Source organism: Puntigrus tetrazona, chromosome 11 (genome assembly GCF_018831695.1).
Source record: "Puntigrus tetrazona isolate hp1 chromosome 11, ASM1883169v1, whole genome shotgun sequence".
NCBI classification, from domain to species: domain Eukaryota; kingdom Metazoa; phylum Chordata; class Actinopteri; order Cypriniformes; family Cyprinidae; genus Puntigrus; species Puntigrus tetrazona.
The window spans coordinates 14821448-14844003 of NC_056709.1; the positions used below are offsets into that span (position 1 = coordinate 14821448).

Sequence of the window (22556 nt, forward strand, 5' to 3'; positions counted from 1 at the left end):
TGAAGCACAAACAGAGCTCTGGCTGTTGCTATGGTGACTGGGTTGAGCAGTGGGGGCCTCTAGTGCAGAGCAATTTATCATTTTAATAAGAACTATATGTGTGTTTCAAGGGGTGGGTTTGGACTCACAGTCACAGACATACAATTCATTTGATTACGCCGAACGCTTTTGAAAAATGAGAGGTTGAAATGGATGTTGAGCCCTGACAAAGTTTCCTTCGTTTTCAGCTATGAGAGGTGTATAGGCTGGGTTTATTATCATGTTATCTGATGTAATCTTTTCACGAAAGATGAGAAAAGTCTCTCTGGAATAATGTCACATTTAAATATTATTAAACTGAAAGCTGACACTTTGTTGTATTCATTTAATATTTTAAATTTGAAAGATGAGAGATGTGTTGAAAATATTTCTTCTCGCTAATTAATTCCTGTTAAATGAGTTTGTGATTTTTATTCTAAATATATTTATCATTTATTCTGTTCTCCATCCATTGACAAGAAACTGTCCTCCAGATATTCAAAAAAGAAAGACAAAATAGCAACCACAGAATTTAATCAGCCGAACACACACACCAAAATGCACTCATGTTTCTTATATTCGTTCGAAATTATTAAGAAAACGTTGTCTGAGTTGTAAATGAATTGAAAACGAGTTGTCTGGAGATAGTGGGTGATGACTTTCGTTCACCCTCTCCTGGTATTCGGTTTATTCAAGTTGATTAAATTCAAGTTGATTAAATTTTCAAGAGCGTTAATGAAGACGGCAGCCCTTTGATCTCCAGGTGCTTTGTGGTGTTAACTCCTTTTTTTCGCAAAGCATTTAACCTGGGCTCGTGCACCAACTCAAATGTCACACTCTTAGAAGAGCTTCAATGCTGATGAGCTGACAGGAAGTGGACTTTACGGTCATCACCAACCGTAGTGGTTCTCAATTGATTAAGTGTTCAAAAATGCACAGGCCCGTTATACTAGTTTGGGAGTCGTAAGATCGTCCCTTGAACGGAATTAATAGTTTAATTCTGCAAAGTTGCATTAAATTGATCAATACTAGTAAAAAACAAACCTTACAAGACAATGCAATTCTATTTAATTACCTTTTGAATCATCATAGAATGATTCAAGAGAAAAATTAAGCATAATAACTGTGTTGTGTGTGTGTGTGTGTACATATATACACACACACATATAATTACACTCAGTAAAAATAAAGCATAAATAAAGCAAAAATAAAGCAGAGCATCCTTACATATAAACTGAATTAAGCTTTTATTAAAACCAATGCATCCTCAGGTTTCTATTTTGGATAAACTGAGAAAAAACAGCACCTTTTTTAAAATATATTTTTAAAATCTGCCGTGTTGTCCAAACCTCTCGTTACAATTAAAATCTTTACGCTCGCGTGTGTGTATAACGGATGAATGTAAACCCATTACAGTCCTCTACATGTGAGGATCACTATGTAAGCATATTATGTTCGATTTCACGCTAGTCAGGTTTCACTGATCTATTGAATAACAAATAATACCTTAAATCTGACTTTTCTTTTCACACCGTTGGTGTGACGGACAGCATCATGCTGAAATCAAAACCTCCTCCTCCTCACACACACACACACACACACACACACACACACCGCAGCCATTTCAGCCCCCTCTCCTCCTGACAGAAATTTAGACTCAGCAAAATCTGGAAGGATGATGATTTGAGAAAAACCCCTGATTCCGGAGAGTTTGTTTCGTGTGGTCACCGAAGCAGCGCACTCGAATGAAATGATCTGCCTCGTGAGTGATCATTTAACCCTGACCGCAGAGGCCAAGAAACCACCCAGATGGCATTTCGCACCCACCGCCTCCACCCCGCCGCTTCCCTCTGCCTCCATTCCTTCCTTTGTGTCCTCCCCGTGTCGGAGCAAGAGGGAGAGAGAGAGTTACGCTGGCAGCCCTCCAATCCCCTGCGACGGCAACATTTCCATTGATCACAGCAAATGGAGACATGTCAAGTTACCACGGCAACTGGCAGGCCAGTGAGGCGGCTCCATCTGCGTGAGGAGCATCAGGGTGGAGCCGTGTGGGCTGGAATCCTTCAATAAGAGAAGAAAAGCCGTTATCTTACTGCTCCGAACATAAAAGTGAGATTCGGCGCTCCTTATGCGTTTGAATATTTCTGATAGGGTTTGAAGCCATGCAGATAAAGCTGTCTCTGAACACATTTTGGAAAGCCCGGTTGGTGAGGAGGACAAACTCATGCTCAGACTATTAACAGTGTGTATGTATTTTAAAGATGCATGGCCATTTCATAACAGGTATCTACTGATTCATATTATAGAGTCATATATTGCAATGAATGCACAGCAAGAACTGGTCATGTACTCCATCTACAGGCTGCCGGCTCGACGCACAACATGACTGGGATTATATAATCTCCAAAAAACGCGTATCTCATAAAGACCAGTCTTATATATAATAACACAATTACATAAACTGTTTTGAGCTGCATCTCTCTCTCCTTAGATAACATTACTACATGCAAATATTTAGGTACACCCTCTACTTTAGTTCGCGTGTAAATGTTTGCGTACATTTCCAGTTGCGAAAGGGGTATGTTAATTATTAATTATGAGTTAAGTTCTAGATGCACTTGCAGAAGGAATATTCCCTCTATTTAATTAAAAGATCGAAAGGTCTCATTTAATTATTTTACAGCAGAAGTGCATTAGATAACATTATTTTTTGGTTAATATTTTGATTTATTACGGAGCCGCTTAAGTGGGAAAAAATCGGGGTAGGAGAAAAAAAAAATCTTTTGCGTTCCCCCTTGTGAAACTTTGCGTTCTCTGGACTTCCTGTTTACTTTACGCTTCCAGCGTTTCGGGCAGCCCCGTGCGTTCATAATAGAGCAGTTTTTACTTTGAACTTGGACTTGGCACGGTTTTGGGGTCGCGAGAACACACGTGCCGCGAGAGAACGCGAGTTTTGCGAGAGAACGCCAAACGTTTTCAAGAGGACGCGACGTTTATTTTTTCCATCCCGAATTTTTTCCTTCACCGTTAAGCGGCTCCGTATGTGCGTGTCTTTATATATACATAATAAATATGCACAGTGCACGCATATTACGCAAACAAAAACGTTAATCTTGAATGCGATTAATCATTTGACAGCGCTATTATTTTATTTATTATTACATTTTTTATCAATGAAATTATTTTAGTACATATATATGTATATATTAATGCTTGTGAGTTTTGATTTCAACCGAATCTCATGTTCTCTTTATCTAAAAAAAATTCTTGCAACTCACTTTTACATAGACTCGTCCACGAGGGGGTGACAAACCCCCCATTTATTATCAGACCGGGCCAAATATCCTTTAATATAAAACATCATTAGATGCGCATGCACGCAAAACTCTGATCTCCCAGGCGCCGCCGGATACTCAGAGAGTTGATGAAGAGATGCTGCATGTTTAGAGCTCCTTGACGGGGACGGGGACTGTGTTTTCCGGGTCGCACTGGTCTGATCGTAAGGCAGAGAGAGGCAGATTCAGGGGAGGGACGCCAGCAGCAGCAGCAGCAGCAGATGATCCCGGTCTCACTGCTCGCACACAGGCAGGGCTGACACTCATGGTACTGCGCCTCTGAGAAAAAAACTAACACTTCACCTGAAGAATCCACCTGAAATTTGAGGGAAACCGCATTGGGACACTATGGAGTGAGTACAGCAACTATCTTCTTTTAGTGGGCAGGCCGGTGCGCCCCTGGCCCTCGTAAGGAGTGAACGGAGCCACACCTGCAAAACATCCCAAGCTCCGCTCTTCTGCTGCAATTCGCACACAGAGAGCGGCGCCGCGTGCGCGTAGCCGTTTACGCGCCGCTCGCGAAATAAGCCTGCGTTTTTCACTTAAAACGCACGCCGTTTTATTGCCGTGTTTTGCGATGCGTGCTGTACGGCGGATAACGGCGAGGCATCCAGCGGCGAGCAGCATCCAGCGCACACGCGCTCTGTACGCGCCCCGCGCTGCTGACAGAAATAGGTTTCTCCTTCATGCCTTTGACACTCGGCGCAGTCGTTTACGTGCCCGATTTAGAAGCAGCATGCCTATTTTTCTTTGAGGCACTTAGTTGTAAAGTATGCTATTCATCTGTACTGTATGTCGCGCACTGTATTTAACCACGACTGCGATATGGAAATAGACACGAGGCCGTTTGTCGCTAGTGCTGATATTAAGCACTACAGCACGATTGTGGCTGAGGAAAAATTAAATGATGGAGTAACTTACGCTTAAGGCATATATATATATACATTTTTTGTATATTTTATCCACCACTGAAATAGACCGAAAAGAAGCCAAAACAGTAGCTTTGCGTCTAAAGAAGCAGTCAGCGCTGAATAAAACCTGGATCTGGATCTACATAAAAATGGAACAGACTTACAGCGCCTCTTTTTTTTTTTTTTGGAAATCCATTCCGGGTTTTATATTAACCGCTCCATTCATACTAGTGAGCGAAACCCATCCGTTTCCGGTTATTTTAGCTGTACAAAATAGTTTATGCTGCGAAGTTTCTTTGCTATAGCTTAGTATTAATTTAAGTTAAATAGACTAGTTTGAAGTGCAAATAGTTTTGTTACTGTTTACTGTACTTTGTTATCGTTTTTATAGCGGCTGTCTCGAAACAATGCTGCTTGATACCGCAAATTGATGTTTCCTATAATATTATTTAAACTATGGTAATCATAAACACATTAATTTGTAGTGCCAATAATTTACTACCTACCTATAGCAACTATCGCGCATAGTCTCGCGCATAGAAAATAAATTCAGATGCTGTTTTAAAAGCTCCACAAAATGAAACAACTCTACTTTCGTTTGAAATTTAGACAGTGCTTGGCAAGTTTAACAAAAAGTCATTAGGTTATTGCTAATTTGCATACTGAATGGTCTGTTTTCTTGCTTTAATTTGCACAATGAACAGTGATTTTTTTCTCTCTCTGATGCATTTCTCTGATTTTATTTGCTTTCTTTATGCAATATAGTTATTTGCATCATTTCAGTGTATTGTAGACTGAATTAAACTTGTGCAATGCATTACAAAATGTTGAGTTATGGAGATGAACGATGGCTTAGTTATGGTACAGGGGATGCAGATCATTTTATTGATGTGCATCTGAGTGAAACTGGTTTTAAAAAACGTAAATGTTCTGGTCATCAGTTGTCGATTGAATGGAGGCGGAGCTTGTGGTCGACCGGGTTCAGCCGAATAAATGATTGGAAAAATCCGGCATGTGTCACGCTCGAAAAATTAAGTTATGACGTTTCGATTATGACAAGGTCAAAATAGCAATAGATAAAACATGCATGAATTAAATGAGCAACAAGAAGCATCCATTTTACGTCTTTACTGATAAACAGTGATAATGAAAAGAGATTTTTCTTGATTTACTTCAGAATCTCTTTTTTTCCCTCCAGTGTCTGCTTCAAAAAAGATTTCTGTAAGCATGAAGGGAGTTATATGCGAAACGGCCTAATAATCCGTGCACTGAGAATCTTGTTTCTCTCTGTGAAACAGAGGATACATACATCATGACTGGGGCTTTAGCTAGAGGAGCACAGACAACTGCCGGCAGACTTAATTACTCTAATGTACTGGAGAGAGCCAGAGAGTGAGGGCTGGGCTGACAGTTGCTCCTGGAATCTGAATGAAAGGCCCTGCCCATATCGGATGACACATGCCTCTCCATTAGTGACTCGCGAGGGTCTGTCTGAAACCCCATAAATGACCACTCCATTCAGGGGACGATGAAATTAGGCGCTGCGTTATTGGCACAATGAAAATATCTTCCTCGAAATAGGATCTGAACTGCTTTTAGCCGACAAAAAATGCGGCGGTAATGGCGTGGATAAACCTATTGTGTATTTTGGGCAACGCGTGTCGCATTTTCATGTCCATAGCAGTTCTGGTGAAATATGAGAACGCCGAAGCCGCTCTTTTCTGTTTCAGTAAATGCGGCGTTATTATCCTCAGCCTTCAGCGAGGAGGTTGACGGGCACATCCGTTCCCGTCGATGCTGCTTTGAAACTCAGCGTGCGTACCGTTTCCCCACCGCCGTCCTTGAGAAGTGCTGATTTCTGCCACATGTGCTGAGGAATGCTGGGAAGCTTCAAAGGACTCATCAGACTGAGCTGAGCCCTAATGAACAAGCACGAATCTGCTCGGTCGGGGTTCTTCGAAGTCGAAGGAAAGTGAGCGAGAACTGAAGCGCAAGGGAAACCCTTCCCTCAATTCTTTAAAATGAATACATGCACGCTTCCTGTCCGTTTTTGTTATTCTTTTTCGCTCTTTTATTCACTATCAGTGTGAAAGGAGCTCGGGGTTATCGCATTTATGGCCGACACCCTTTACTGACAATATGGGGTGAGGTGGTATAAATCAGACAGTGTCCTATCCGTTCTATTCATTGAACAGTTCATGAGTAAATCCACAGGGATGTGCTTGTTTCGCCGGACGGAACAGTGTTTGCAAAAATCTGTCCTTAAAGGGGCAGCTCATTATTTACTAACCGAGCTTGTTCCAAATCTGTATGACTTCCTTTCTTCAGTTGAACATAACCAAACAGTTGACTTGCATGACAGGCCTAATTTTTCCCATACTATGGAAGTCTATAGGGACCGGCAGCTGTTTGTTGGATTCCTCACACTCTTCCCGTTATCTTTTTATTCGTTCCAGCGAGTCGCACAGGATTAGATTGACATGATGGTGAGTAAATGATGGCAAAATGGTCATTTTTGGTGAGCACTGGCGTTAATTTTAGTGCGAAACACGCAGACGCGTGTATCGCCGGGCCTTCGGGTTAATAGCACCAGCAGAATGTGGCCTCTCATCTCCCGCCGCTCAGCTGCGTCTGTGACCCCATAACCAGACATGATTACGGTGCTATGACTGCAATTCTGTCTGCGAGGCTGTCATGAGCCCAAAGGCGCATGGGTTAAACTTGCGCTATAAATCAGTCGGTCATAGAGTCATAGAGTCGGTCATCTGTGTTCTGGCTGAGCATGTCAGTGAGATCTGCTAGAATTCTCTTTAGACAGAATATGGGACCAATCTGTGGAAATATTTAACGAATTCAAACCTTTTAAAATATCACCTGTGTAAGCCGAGAGGCCTCCATCCTTCTACTCTCCTCCAGAAGCAGCGCTAGTAAAGGTTAAACCAATAATCTCTTGGCATTGAAGTGGTTAGCCTTGACATTTAAGTGTGTTTTACTGAGTTATGGTTATTAGTTTTGTTGGGTCATTATAGGAGCATGGCTCATTGGACAGATTCTGCTGCTGGGATGCAGGCTTCATTTGTGATATTGTGGCATTCATTTTGTTTAACTCTCAGGGTCTTTCTCAGGAAATTATGTTACCAATTTCCTTATTAAGTTGTCTTTTATTAATTGAAAGTATAAAATATGTAATTAGCTAAGTCTATTATTAGTTATTTTTGTGCTGTAATATTTAACCGATATATATATATATATATATATATATATATATATATATATATATATATATATATATATATATATATGTATGTATATATATGTATGTATATATAAATATATGTATGTATATGCGTATGTGTATATATATATATATATATATATATATATATATATATATATATATATATATAATAAAATAAACAAAATATTAATTCATTATTAATTAATATTATAATTAAAATTATACATTTCAGTATTACTTTAACAATACTTTAAGAAGGTTAAAACAATGTACTGTAGCATAACTGTAGTTAATCAGTATTGTGCATAGAGCAATATTATTGTACACAAACTGAAATAAATCTATGGTAAAAATACCTAAAAACAATAAGAACGACAAAAGCCAAAAATGTAAAGCAAAATTAATGAATGTATGTGTGTATGTGTTTTTTAAATTTCGTTTTATTATTTGCATTTATTTATACTATTTATACTCACACACACACAATAAAATGAATAATAATAAAAATAATACCAGATTTAAAAAAATATTCAATATTTTTCAGGCACAAATGTTTCCTAAGAATGGGCTATTAGTTAATTTTTAAGGAGTTGAATTCATTTTTGTGAGTGATTTGGTGAAGATCTGTCTTGAATAGTCGTCTTAATGTCTCTGTGTTTACGGGACACTCCCGCAGTCATGGGGTCTCAAAGCCGCTCTTTGTGCCTCTGCAGAGGACGTTTGTTCATCCGCACAACCTCAAAACATCTCTGAACTCAGCTGAAAGACGTGAAATGATCCAACTGCCGAAACCGTTAGAAGAACGTATTCAGACCGTGTTGGCTGAGATGAGGTGCTGCTTTATTGAGTGGAAAAACATCTGTTTTAGTTCTCTAGCATGTCTGATGTGATTTCTTTAGGGTGAAAGAGATGCCTTGAATTCCTCCTTCTCTCTAGACTGCTTTTCGAACAAGCGGTGCATGTCAAATGCAGCTTAATTAGTGAAATATGTGATTAATTTAGCATCTAGAAATACCTGAGGAAACAAGAATGTCCTTTTATGGCCCCCGATCCTTTCAAAATCGTCATATTATTGCGGCCAGGAGAATAAAAGACAGATGTGGAAACATTTGGATTTGTGTGGTGCATGTCTTTTGGTTTGTTTTGCTGGTTGAGTCGGTGCGAAGTAGCAAATGCGAACAGTCTCTATTAACCGTCAGCCAATATGAATTCATTCTGCTCTGGATAGTGGGGGTTGCTGAGAAAAGCTAGTATTTGGCTGGTTATGCGATCATGAGATGTGATGCAACCTTGTGATCATGCGAATGTACATCTGAAGCATCAAAAACTGATTTGTAAAAAAACACAAATTTAGTAGTAAGTTCTTTTATTTACTTATTAATATTAATATACTTACTAGTATTTACGTAGAATTAAGTAATTTATTCAGTGACTGGTCAAAAATATTATATGAAAACATCTTTATCTGTCGTTCTAAACATGTATTAATGTCACTGCATTTAATTTCAAACTAAGTGGCATTTTTAAGCAAAATATATAAAAAGACCTTTAATACAAAACCTTTAAAAAAAATTTACTTTCATTCAGAAAGTAATTTATAATGTTACAGAAGATTTAAATTTGCTGTTCTTTAGGACTTTCTATTCATCCGAGATTCCTGGTATCATGAAAGTATATGTGCATAAGATGCTTCAACCTTGATTAATAGTAAGAAATGCTTTTAAGCACCAAATCAGTATATCAGAATGATTTCTGAAGTCTCGTGTGATGCTGAAAATTCACAGAAATAAATTACATTTTAACATATATTCAAATAAAAAGCATGTTGTCAAATAAAAAAAAAAAAATCACAATATCACTGTTTTTCGACACTTTTTTTTCTTACCAGCATATATATATAAAAAAAAGTCTTTATTTTTTATATATATATATATATATATATATATATATATATATATATATATATATATATATATATATATATATATATATATATATATATATAAATGTAATTTAAATATATATATTTAAGTTATAGATTTTCAGTACTGTCAGTTTTATTAGCTGCTTTGCTTGTAGTGTGACTCACCGAAAAGAGCAACCTGACTGAGTAGCTTAGCGGTTTTTGTAGCTTCCTCGTCTATGGCTCTTACATAACATTACAAGACGGCTTGGACGTGCTGTTGACAGCTATTAAAGCGTTAAGCTAGTAAAGGAAATCTAATCGGCTGGCGTACGGAGTGCGTTGACCGGACCCGCTCTGAGATCATGCTGTTGTTTGTGCTAGCTGTGGCTGATAAGCATGTGACGGGAGGAAAATTAGCCAGACACATGACCCTCATTTTACAGGAGACTGAGCCTCCGCCGCACAGAATCAGCAGCTGCAGATAGATTTAAAGCAGAGAGAATACATAACCGGTGCGAAGTACAAGATTATGTCATTTCATTCCTGCCAATGCTGACCTACTAACCCTGAATGCAGCACTGCGGCAGACTCTCAGTTTGTCGGGAACGATTTCTTTTTAGTTTTATTAAAACTGCTTTTCCCTTTCAGCTTTCACAATGGAACCGTGTTAACATTTAAGCAAACCGGTGGGTAGCTAGATCAGTATTTGAGCGGCACAATTAAAATAGCGAATTAAAATAGCGAAATGACTAATTATCAAATCGTATATTATATTATATTTTTAAATAATCCGTTTTTATAGTCAAATATTACAGATTTTATAATTTATAATTTATTTATGTAATAATAAAAGAATAATAATGTGAATTATTGTTAATATGATTTATTGTATTTTTTTATTTTAAGCCCTTTTTGAAAAACGTAAACAAAACCAGTGGAATTATATATGAGGGTAAAAAAAGGACTAAATTGGACAAAGTAAAGTAAATCTATTACATCTTTTGTGAATGAAGTGAATGCGATGTGAATGAAAATGTGATGAAATGTCGATTACATCATTAATATTTCTTATTACTTGTTTTTAGAGTGCTGTACGTCATAACCAATCACACGCGATTCTGTCGAGCTTCTGAATCCAATGGCCAATCAGAAGCGTGCAGATGAGTCATCGCTGAAATTCAGTGACTTTTCTCATCATAAACAATGAAGTGTAGAAATCTATATATATATATATATATATATATATATATATATATATATATATATATATATATATATATGATGTAAGTGAGAAAGCTTCACTAGAGCTAGAGAGAGTTTTTTTTTGGAAATACTCTCTTTCTCCAACTGGATTAACCCTTTATAAGCTTATAAACAGATGTCAGCGATACATACACCATAATAAATCACAAAAAAATACACATTCAGTCATATTAAAATAGTTTTGACATGAAAACAATCAATAATGTTCATCTTAATGATGTAAAGTTTTTATGGAGCTTCATCGAATGTAATGAGTATCTGTTAGTTTTGGTTGGTGATTTCATTAAAGGCTATAATTTCCAGATTTTAAAATCAAGCCAAGCATTAAATAATTGTGTGCATATTGATCTGTTTAGTTGTTCTTGTCCTTTCGCATCTAAAATCACTTATACGCATAAAAAATCTATAGGATTTTATCACTTGCTAGATGAAAATTGCATATTGGTGATGGTTTGGATAATCCGAAAATTCATTATAGAGAGAAAACGCATGGCAGGTTCTGTAATGTTGGCTTTAAACGTCATCATATTCCCTTCCATAAGGATGTTTTCATGTTCACAGAGCGCGTGCACGGACTGCCTCAGCTGCTGTGTCCTCTGACAGGCTGTTTGTACAGGTGTTGTGTTTTACTCGTGTTGGGGGAAGGGAATGTAAGCGCGGCGGGTCGGAGAACAGCCTTCGCATTCTTCTTTTCCCTGACGGCGTCTCACCTCAGCTTTCAGACGCTCAGCCACGGCTGCGTCCTTCAGCGGGGGTCCGTTTCACTGTCTGCGAGATCTTCTGGGCCGGGTCCTTTGCGACGGAACAAGGAAAAGTGTGTGTGTGGACAAGAAATGAGGGGATGAGTTGAACGAGGATGTTCCCCGATCGACTTCGTTTGTCATTAGGGAGAAGTTAGCGCTGGCGTTTGTGTCTCCTGCTTGAGCCGCAGAGGATGCGGTCAGCGTTAACACGGCTCTTAAGTCATTTTCTGCTCTTCTTGGAATCAGTTGCACAAACTTTGCGAGGAATTTTTGCAGTTTCGCTCCAAAGCTGAATATTTTCTTCTCTTGCTCAATCAAACTCAACATGAATCAAATCTCAGACTCATTTCTCAAACTTTTCCCTTCTTGCTTTGTGGGAAAGCGCCATTTTAATCTCCATCTTGGCGGTTTGTTATTATTTTTGAGACCTTTAACAGATTTAATTTCTACTGTTCTGTAGGTCTCAGATGTCACCTCTCTCTCTCTCTCTCTCTCTCTCTCTCTCTCTCTCTCTCTCTCTCTGTCTCTCTCTCTCTCTCTCTCTCTCTCTCTCTCTCTCTCTCTCTCTCTCTCTCTCTCTCTCTCTCTCTCTCTCTCTCTCTCTCTCTCTCTCTCTCTCTCTCTCTCTCTCTCTCTCTCTCTCTCTCTCTCTCTCTCTCTCTCTCTCTCTCTCTCTCTCTCTCTCTCTCTCTCTGTCTCTCTCTCTCTCTCTCTCTCTCTCTCTCTCTCTCTCTCTCTCTCTCTCTCTCTCTCTCTCTCTCTGTCTCTCTCTCTCTCTCTCTCTCTCTCTCTCTCTCTCTCTCTGTCTCTCTCTCTCTCTCTCTCTCTGTCTCTCTCTGTCTCTCTCTCTCTCTGTCTCTCTCTCTCTCTCTCTCTCTCTCTCTCTCTCTCTCTCTCTCTCTCTCTCTCTCTCTCTCTCTCTCTCTCTCTCTCTCTCTCTGGATTGTAAAAAAGTAAGCTCAAATAATACTACTAAAAATAACTAGTCTAAGTAAGAACTAAAACAAAAACAAATACATTAATTATATAAAAAAACAAATCCACAATTACAATAAAATTTGATTCCAGACTGCAAGAGTATATCAGAGGAACTAAAATAACACGCATATCATAATTAAAATGTAATGTTCGGTCATAACTAAATAATGTGATGCTAATGTGAACTACAGTGTTTATTTCCTTAATAATCACAACAATAATTGTGCATCACGATTCTTAATTAACACATCTGAAAGTCAAGGCTCAAAGAAAATTATGATCGTCTTATATGTGCGATGCAACTATGTAATTTGACACGCGGTGCTCTGACTTCACCGATAATAGCTAAAAGAGCTCAGATGCCAGAACAGGAAGCAAGTCTGTATGTGACTTTTGTTCTATCCATCAGCCTAATACATATATTCTCTCTCTTTCAGGATGTCAGAATCAGTTTCACAGCAGGAGCGGCTCCAGGCTATTGCAGTAAGTCAGATTCTCACACCACATGTTCCCCCGGCGGTCCTAATAAACCCACCTCCTGAACCCATTTCACAAATCTGAAACTGGGTCGAAGAGTTTTACATATGAGGCTCATCGTCAAAACGGCTGACTTGTCTGCCTATGTTTAACATTCCATTAAGCAATGGACCAGTACTATTTCATTTCATTTAATATATTTATATATATATATATATATATATATATATATATATATATATATATATATATATATATATATATATATATATATATATATATATATATATATATATATATATATATATATATATATATATATATATATATATATATATATATATATATATATATATATATATATATATATATATATATATATATACACATATATATATATATATATATATATATATATATATATATATATATATATATATATATATATATATATATATATATATATACTACATATATATATATATCATATTATATATATATATAGGTTAATTTTAGAAAATGTAGTGTGATTACTGTTTTATCTACATTGTTTTAAACTTTTTTTGATCACATGCAACACATTTACATTAAAAGCAAAGAGAAAATAAATATATTGCATATTTTCTATATCAAATGCATTAAACAAGATAAAAAGGAGGTCTGTAACATTCCCTGTTCAGTTTGTTAATCTATGCACTTTTTTTTAGTCCTCAGACACACACTTCACACACACACACACACACACACACACCTCCCGGCTGGCTGAGATCTCGACCTCACTGACTGATGAACACATTTTCTCTCACATATGAAGATGCTTTGGTCTGAGAGCTGTGGCGTAGGTTTCAACAAAATGTTAACCCTGCTGAAAACCTTTTTAGCCAACTTTCGACTCTAAAAGAGCCGTTTTCACAGAACGAATGTTGAAGAACAGGACAAAACTGATATGGTTGTTTGTGTTAACAAGCATTTAGCACACTAGACACTCAGTGTTAATCTGGATATTTTTATTGACAGGAAAAAAGGAAAAGACAGACAGAAATCGAGAACAAGAAAAGACAACTAGAGGATGACCGACGGCAGCTTCAGCACCTCAAGGTAAAAAAACAAAACCAAAAAAAAAACATCCAAAACAGGCCGAAATATTTGGTGTGAGTGCAGTTTGATCTCTGTCAGACTAACAAGGTCTCGTGCAGTATGTATGATGAGGCGGCATTTACATTTACATTACGCTAAATACAGACACTGATGGATTTAATATTTAGAAACTATTATAGTCGTTCAATATCTGAAGACCATTTATTTCCACAACAAAAAGTTAGTATAAAGTCATAAGACTATCAATTGTAACATTTAATATTTGAAATAATTAAATAACCATGAAATTGTGAAATACTAAGTCATAATTATAGGATAATTTTGACATAAAAAATCTGAAATTATATTTATGACATAAATCACATTAATAGCATTAAACAAGATATGAGAGATAAAGTTATAATTACGAGATGTTTTAGTGAATTTAATTTTATTAAAATTATACAATAAAAATGTTTCCTTTATTTAACATTTTCTTAATATTTTATAATTTTGACTTTTGTCAAAATTGGTCACGCTTACATCTAACTGTGAATTTTTATCTTATAATTATGAGTTAGTGTCATAATTGTGCCTGTCATAATTATTCATTTTCACTTAAACTTCTAATGACCTGTTACGTCATAATGAATAAGTGTCTTACTATTCTTAATATTGTAATATTGTAATTATGACTGAACAAAGCATGTACTGTTTTCGTATGTCTTTGATTTCCCTAGTCCCTGTTATTAATGCATTACGGCAGGGTACTTTTTCAGGGTAAGGACCCTTTATCTCCCAGAGGGATGTAGTCGATCCCTGTTGTATTTTAAGCTTGCCTCATGAAAACCTCTTGGCATCGGACCTCTCAGTATTGGTGTTGATCAGACCACTCTGATTTGGTGCAGTTTGGGCCAAGAACACCCTGTCAGACACAGGAAGGAGAATCTGCCTTGTGGGGGGTGATGAGACATCCTGTTTGTGCGAAGAGGGAAATGCTTCACTCTGCTAAATATATGGCGCATTGTCTCTGTGGCCCTCAGGTCAGGTGTACATGATTGCAAACTGTTGGAGGTCTTTTTTTCCCCATTTCTGTGTATGCTGTAGTTTAAAATAGACATTTAAATGTGTCTGCATATATTTGTCCTAGTCATTCTTTTTTTATATATATACGTGCATGCCCTTCTGCCTTTGCCAAAATTTCATATCTACTGGAAACGCCAAAAGACTGTTTCCCAAAAGGCGCTGCTCTGGAATTGACCTTTCATTTCCAGTTATGCTGTAAAATGAAATAAACAGTAAAACATCATTGTTTTATCGTTGAAAAGAAATATGTATACACCTCCCCACACACATTATATATTATTGAAAAAGTTCATTTTTATATGTACCGCCTTGGTGACTAAAATAAAATAAGTTGAATTACTAAGGTTATTAACACATACAAAAAAATAAAGCAACATGGAAATATATATAAAAATAAAATAAAATAAAAAGACAGAAGCAAATCACACAAATTCTAAAAATGTAACAAAAATAAATTTAGAATGGATACAAAAATTAAATAATATAAAATACTATATAATTCTTATATAATATATTACAGTATGAAAATAATACTACATTACATTAACACTGCCCATTTTAACCGTAATATATATATATATATATATATATATATATATATATATATATATATATATATAAAACCTGTGTATAACCTTAAATATAGTAATGACAAATTACTAATTTTTATTATTGTGTAATTTTCCCACACACTAACTTGCTACTAACATAAAGTGTATACTTCATAGTATGCAATAAACAATATGCTAGTATTGCATTTTGAAAATAGCTTACGTTTATTCTAGGACTTTTACTGTGAAATCTTACATTAAGACTGATCGATAAGACTGACCCCTTGTCCAAGTAACCACACTTATTTGCAGGTCTTTGCAGGTGACCACTTGACTATACATATGACACATGCGTTCAAGTAAAGATGAATACCACAAGTAGGCCCTTTCATTACCCGATTGGACACACTTACAGTGTTGTAAAAATGCAATGGTTTACATAGATCTGTTTTTATTCGAAATGCATTTTAAAAAATCTACTTATAAAAGTCTGTTCAGTAGCCTCTATGACATTTTAATTTGTGCCGCTTCTAACTATGTGATGAAAAGCCGTTGCAAATGTCTTACAAAATAAATATCACCACCACTCAACTTTCCACCAATAAAATAAGCACACTTTCTTCCTTCTCCTAAGTGGCCAAGAACGCAAGTGTGGGTATTTGAACAAAGCAACAGGTTCAAATATGGACTACATTATAATCAAGTACCAAAATGTATCTCCTGCCTAACTTAGAAACATTAATGTAAAACTGACGCTTTTTCGGTGCATTCGTCTGCTACGGTAATGCGATGTCAAATGTACAATTAATTGTGATTTGTTTCAAAATGTTATTAACAGTTTGTAATTCAATTTCAATCGTTATTACCAGTGCCGCTTTGTTTTTTCTGTGTGTGTTTTCGAGGCTTCACAGCTTTCGATCAGCTGTGGCTGAGAGACTTTGCTGCGCTGGCCAGAGATAAGATCCAAAAACCCTCCTCATTAGCAGTTTCTATGGAGCTCCCATTCAGAGTCAGCAAAATGCAAAGGGAGAGAAAGAGAGAGAGATGAATGGCCAGTGAATAGTGGGCCGTGGGTCGCTGAAGTACGGAGGGGCCTCTGAGAGTCCCGAAAACACATGCTCTCTGATACATGAGAAGGCTTTTGTCGATCTAAGATAAGGTTTATAGTGTTCTGCCTGAATATAGAACAATTCCAACCACTTGAGCTCCGAAGCTGTGCTGTTTCCAGTCCTTCTGAAGCCTGCGTGTCTGTATAATGTCTGTTCGCTATCGTACTCATTCTTTGTCAGTATTTTGGCTCCATTGTTTTGATTGGCTCGTCTCGTAACTCCAGACCGATTAACGGGACGCCTGACGTCCCGGGGTGATCAGTACAGGATGATAATGATGAGGACGGCATAGGTGTGGTTTGATTAGTAGGATGGGTTAGCACGGGTCACGTGACGCGGGGTAGAGGGCGGTGAACTCTTGCAGGCAGACAAAAGTCTTTGTTTTAAACTGTTGCACAAAAAGCTGGATCCATTTTACTTTGGAAAACAATGGCTCAGCCACTGGAAGCACATGGGAGCCTGTGCGCTCTGTTCTGTACTTTTGATTGCATCACTACAGTAAAGACGTGCTTGTGTGTGTGTGTGTGTGTGTGTGTGTGTGTGTGTGTGTGTGTGTGTGTGTGTGTGTGTGTGTGTGTGGTCAGTTTATGCTCTCCTACAGTAGGTCTCTAGGGAGTGGGAGGTGGCAGCTCAGGCAAAAATGAAAATGGAGATGAAAGAAAACAAAGAAAGAAAGAAGCAACATAAAATATATATGATGTATTATTTAAACAACTCCTGTAGTGATTTGATTATTTCATATAGACCAGTGCAATTACTATATCATACATCATTTGTTCTTACATGTGCTTACTGAGATAATATTATGTAGCTGGCTAACACAGATTATGTTGTGTGTGTGTGTGTGTATTTATATATAAACACACACACACACAGACACACACACACACACATGTATATATAGTGATGTCAAACGATTTATTGCATCGAAAAATGAAAGTTTATAATATAAAATATATTTCTATAAAATATATGAATGCGTACTGTGCATATTTATTATGTGTGTATAAATTAAAACACATGCATGTATTAATTTTTTTAAATAAATTGTTTATATATTAAATATATAATATAAATATATATATATATATATATATATATATATATATATATATATATATATATATATTTAAATATTTCTAAAATATACAGTGTATGAGTGTGTACTTTTTATACTTTTTTTAGTGTTTTCATATATAGAACTTCAAGCTAAACTAAACACGATAAACTTTTTATCACTATTTGTTATAAATTGCTTTTTGTAAAACCAACAGAATGCATAAATGAATGAATGAACATTTTATTCATGTAAAAGCTAATTAATACGATTCAAGGAATATTAAGTATTATATATTACGTGCAATATGTTATATATTGCATACAAAAATTGTTGAGTCCCGAAAGCAGCCTTTCAGAGCTGGCCTTCGTGAACTGGTATGCATGAATCAAAATATGTAATGTTATATTAGCCCATAAAGAATGTTATTTGACTTGTAAGTGAGGAAGAAGACGGTCATCTTCAGAGGTTTGATCAGTAACAGCTGGGAGAGACAGGAATGTCCGAGGCCTGCAGTGCATTGTGGGGCTGGACAGCAGCCAAATCATACAGCTCATATCCATAATGCTCTTTAAGTTTGAGTAGTGTAACTTCTCTATGGCCAATGCGTGTTTTGTTTTTGGACTGCCTCTCATATATCCATATTGCAATAAAATAATCAACAGGAAGTGCTGCAGAATACCGAAATCAGCAAAAAGCTCCGTTGAAGTGTTCTTGGATTGGTTTTGTTACTGTAAAAGGTTTGCCCCGCCCAGAATATATTCATCCATCCCGAAGTTTTAGAGTGACTGCGCTCAGCTGCAGACTTTTAATGGCTGCTGGTAATGCACTGGTACAGGGCAGCCTATGCATATGCACACATCTTATGCGGTTTTGTGAATGGCAAACAAATTGCCATGTAGTTTAATGCTTCCAATAAGCAAACATCAAGCTCTGAGAGTCAGAGGAAGAGGGTAAGATCAGTTTCAGAGAGTAAATCAGTGCAGTGCCTGGTTTGGTGCCAAGGCAGCTTAGTGCCAGCTCGACACTTAGATTTTAGTGCCAATTAGCTGAATAATTCAGGCTCTGAGAGCCAGAGCTGTGCACTATTTGGTTAGTAAAGATTTCTTCTCTCATAGGAGATCTCCAAAGGCAAGGCGATAACAGAATTGAAACTCTTTCGGGACGTGCTTCACTAGCATCATTGTTCAACTGACGCGGGATTCACTTTTATCTCCAGTTTTTTTTTTTTCTTTGACATGGATATTTGCATCATTTTCGTCACTTAAACTTTCAGGGTGATTTTTCTTTCTTCCCTAAATGAATCAAGACTTCTGTACAGGACATTTGAGTGAAGCAATGATTTTCCACTTTTACAACCTGAAGTAGTTTTCGGTCCATTGCATCATGCATTGCATTAACTACATTAATTAAACTTGGAATAATAAAAACCTACTGTTTAAAAGTAGTATATGAAATATTATTAAGGTTTGAAGGTTGTTGAGGTTGAATATGCTGATTTGGTGCTCAGTTATTAGTTATTATATATATATATATATATATATATATATATATATATATATATATATATATATATATATATATATATATATAGTATAAGTAGAAGCTGAGATTTGAAACTTTCATTTAAAGGCTTATTATTTAAAAATAAAAACATTAAGCATAAAAAAATTAATTCAGCAGGGACATCATAAATTGATCAAAAGTAGTGCTGTCAAAAGATTAATGATGATTAATCATATCCAAAATAAAAGTTATTTTAAATTAAAAGAATATTTCACAGTGTTAGTTTAACTTTAATCAAATAAATGATGCATTGGTGATACTTCTTTCAAAACACAAAATCTTAATCTTTCCAAACTTTTTAAAGCATTCTACTTACTTATATAATGTACCTAGTATAATATTCACGAAATAAAATAAATAATAATAATAATAATAATAATGATAATAAATGCCACATTAATGTATATCCATCTGGGATCCTCTGATTGGTCAGTTGGGAGTAAAAATGAGCGCACATTACTTTTAGCTGTAAAAAAAAATACTTTAGTTTTCTAAACTGAAAGCGTCTGCTCAAGCTGCAGAGTATATTCTGCTTAAATTTGAGTATATTCTTTCATACTTAAAGCTTGCATTTTTTTGCAGTCAAAGGCACTGAGGGAAAGATGGCTGCTGGACGGTGCGCCCTCTGCAGGACCGGAGGAAGACGAGACCACGAAACAGCTGCGTGAAGATGAAGCCAAAACCAGAGGTCTTGAGGAAACCATTCTCAGGTGCAGCGGTGTGACTCACATATTATATAGAAGGAGACCAGTCCAGCTGTGGTTAGACAGCAAGTCCCTAATGTGGGATCCATCAGCCTGGACTGTGCAATATGGATCTAGTGGCCAAGATCTTTCTTATCTGATTTGTCTCAGTTTATTCCTAATGGTGAAAAAGTGCCATGGGTCTTTCTGTTGGCAGAGCAGTCAGTCTGGATGTCCATTGCCTGATTAAATCTCTGGCACAGGACTGGTATTCCAACCAATAAGTCATGCCAGTGAACAGCTAATAAGGCCTGGTGTGGGAAACACTCAGAAAGGGGTCGTGAAAAATATCAAATGAAGTGAAAACAGATTTTAATTGGTGCAGATCATTATATATGTATATTGTATATAGTGTATATAGTGTATTTGTATATAGTGCATATTTATAGATGTGATTGCTATATAGATATGATATATGGATATAGATATGATAATTGGTGCAGTGCATTCATTTATTATTTTTATGTATTCATTATAATTACATTAGCATATTTAAAATAATTTTGCCCACACCTACAGATAATTGTGTAAATAATAAAGATAAATCAAAACAGGTGTTCATCCTATAATCTGTTTTTTTAATGATTTTTAATATATTTCTTATATTGAATATTTAATATAACAATAGCATATTTATTAAATAACTCCTATACTAATTGTGTACTAATACTAAAAGTATATATATATATATATATATATATATATATATATATATATATAAATATAAAATAAAAATAAATAACACATATACAGTAAATATTTAAAAAAGTTTCCTTTTGAATGCAATTAACTGTTTGTCAGCACTATTAATTCCAATATATTAAATTCTAAATATATAAATACTTTCATTCAAGTATGCATTCAATTCATGAAAAGTGACAGTTATTTATCATCAAAAGAAACACATTTATGTTACATGTTACAAATATTTACATTTGTACATTATTGTACATTTACTATTTTACATTATTAGTATTGCTTATTATATATATAGCATTATTATTAAGATTTATTTAGAATATTAATATTATTTTATAATAATTAGTTGTTGTTTATAATAATAATAATAATAATAATAATAATAATAACAACTGAGCACCAAATCAGCATATTATTATGACTTTTAAAGAACCATGTGACTAAAGCCTGTGTATATAGACACACACACTCACAACACACACACACACTCACTACTGAAACAACTCAGATTCAGATGTAATATATATAATCTATATACATATACACACACAACGTTAAGTTAAAATGTGCTTTATAAATTGAACATCCCTCTTCTTTTCTTTGAGCACAGAATGGAGAGAGAGCTGGAGGAGCTAGAGACAGGAGTGTCTGCAACATCCACCAAAGAGAACCTGTCAGACGCAGTACAGGAAGTCAACATCAAGACAGTGGAAAAAACGGTGCGTCTGACCGGCAGCTCTTTCTGGCCCATAAACTTCACACCAGGGTGGGCAGCAGGGGATCCAGGGGCTTCCATTCAAAGCTTTAGTGCGCGACACACAATGGGGGACAATCTCATGTCCTGCCACACAAAGGCCATCTTGATTAAGGGAAGCGATGAATCTCTTATAGTGCAGGAAACAGTCTAACTCAAGCAGCGAGCGCTAAGGATGCAGGACTGAGAGACTTTTGCGTTCAGAACGGCTTCCATAGCAGCAGCGGCGATGCTTCTACGACACAAATATTTTCTCTGATTAGCCTTTTCTGTGCTGGTCAATATCCTTTAAAGTACATCATATATCACTGTCCAGTGCCTGCTGAGCTCTATGCTTACTGTTCGTGTGGTTTGTCCACAGGACCGTTGTTCAGAGTATTTTTTTTATTTGAATAAATTTCCACAGAAGAGCCTGCGGGCAGATAAAATAGTTTATTTACCTCACTTTTCCCTTATTTACATCACATCTCAAGGAATGAATTGTGTTCTAGTAACCTAAAAATATGTAAATAATAGTAATGTATTAAATTAATATAAATTAGAACATACACAGATTTTTTTTTTTACATATTTACTTTATTACATTTATATAGTAATATTTATTCATTAAAACATGTTAATTGTACGTAAAATATTAAATATAATAATAAAAATAATAAAATTAATGTTTTTAATTGTTTAAAATTGATCAATAGTGTCTTATATAATGTTACAAAATTTCTATTTTGTAAATAAATGCTGGTCTTTTGAACTTTCTGTACAAAAACAGTGGAAAAACTAGTGAGAAGAAAATCTTTTTACACAATAATATAAAATAATAGTACTGTTTGATATATATTTATAATTTTTATTTAGCTAAAAATAACAATCATTATTAAATGGTGTTGTTAAATAGCATTTTGTGATGGAAATGATGGTGGAAATTGTATTTGAAACATTTTTGGAATTACATGACTGATTCTTTTTAAGGCTAGTTTCATAGCTAGCATTTAATGTAAAATGGGAACAAAAGCTATGATGGTGTCCTTTACCTCGAAATTGAGAG

At 35.8% G+C, this 22556-nt stretch overlaps 1 protein-coding gene across 4 annotated transcripts in view; it reads left to right on the forward strand.

Moving 5' to 3' along the window:
• Positions 1-2959: 2959 nt before the first annotated feature.
• The window catches only part of palm1a (paralemmin 1a), a 31285-nt gene continuing 11688 nt past the window's right edge, over positions 2960-22556 (forward strand). Inside the window, exons 1-5 of one of the 4 annotated variants that reach the window (XM_043252244.1) lie at positions 2960-3061; positions 12830-12875; positions 13887-13967; positions 19898-20025; positions 21368-21476. In XM_043252244.1, coding sequence (XP_043108179.1) covers positions 3060-3061; positions 12830-12875; positions 13887-13967; positions 19898-20025; positions 21368-21476 — 366 coding nt within the window. In that variant the 5' untranslated portion in view covers positions 2960-3059. Of the gene's footprint in view, positions 3062-3336; positions 3707-12829; positions 12876-13886; positions 13968-19897; positions 20026-21367; positions 21477-22556 lie in introns of those variants that run through there. The other 3 variants (XM_043252243.1, XM_043252245.1, XM_043252246.1) reach the window with 3 other exon arrangements.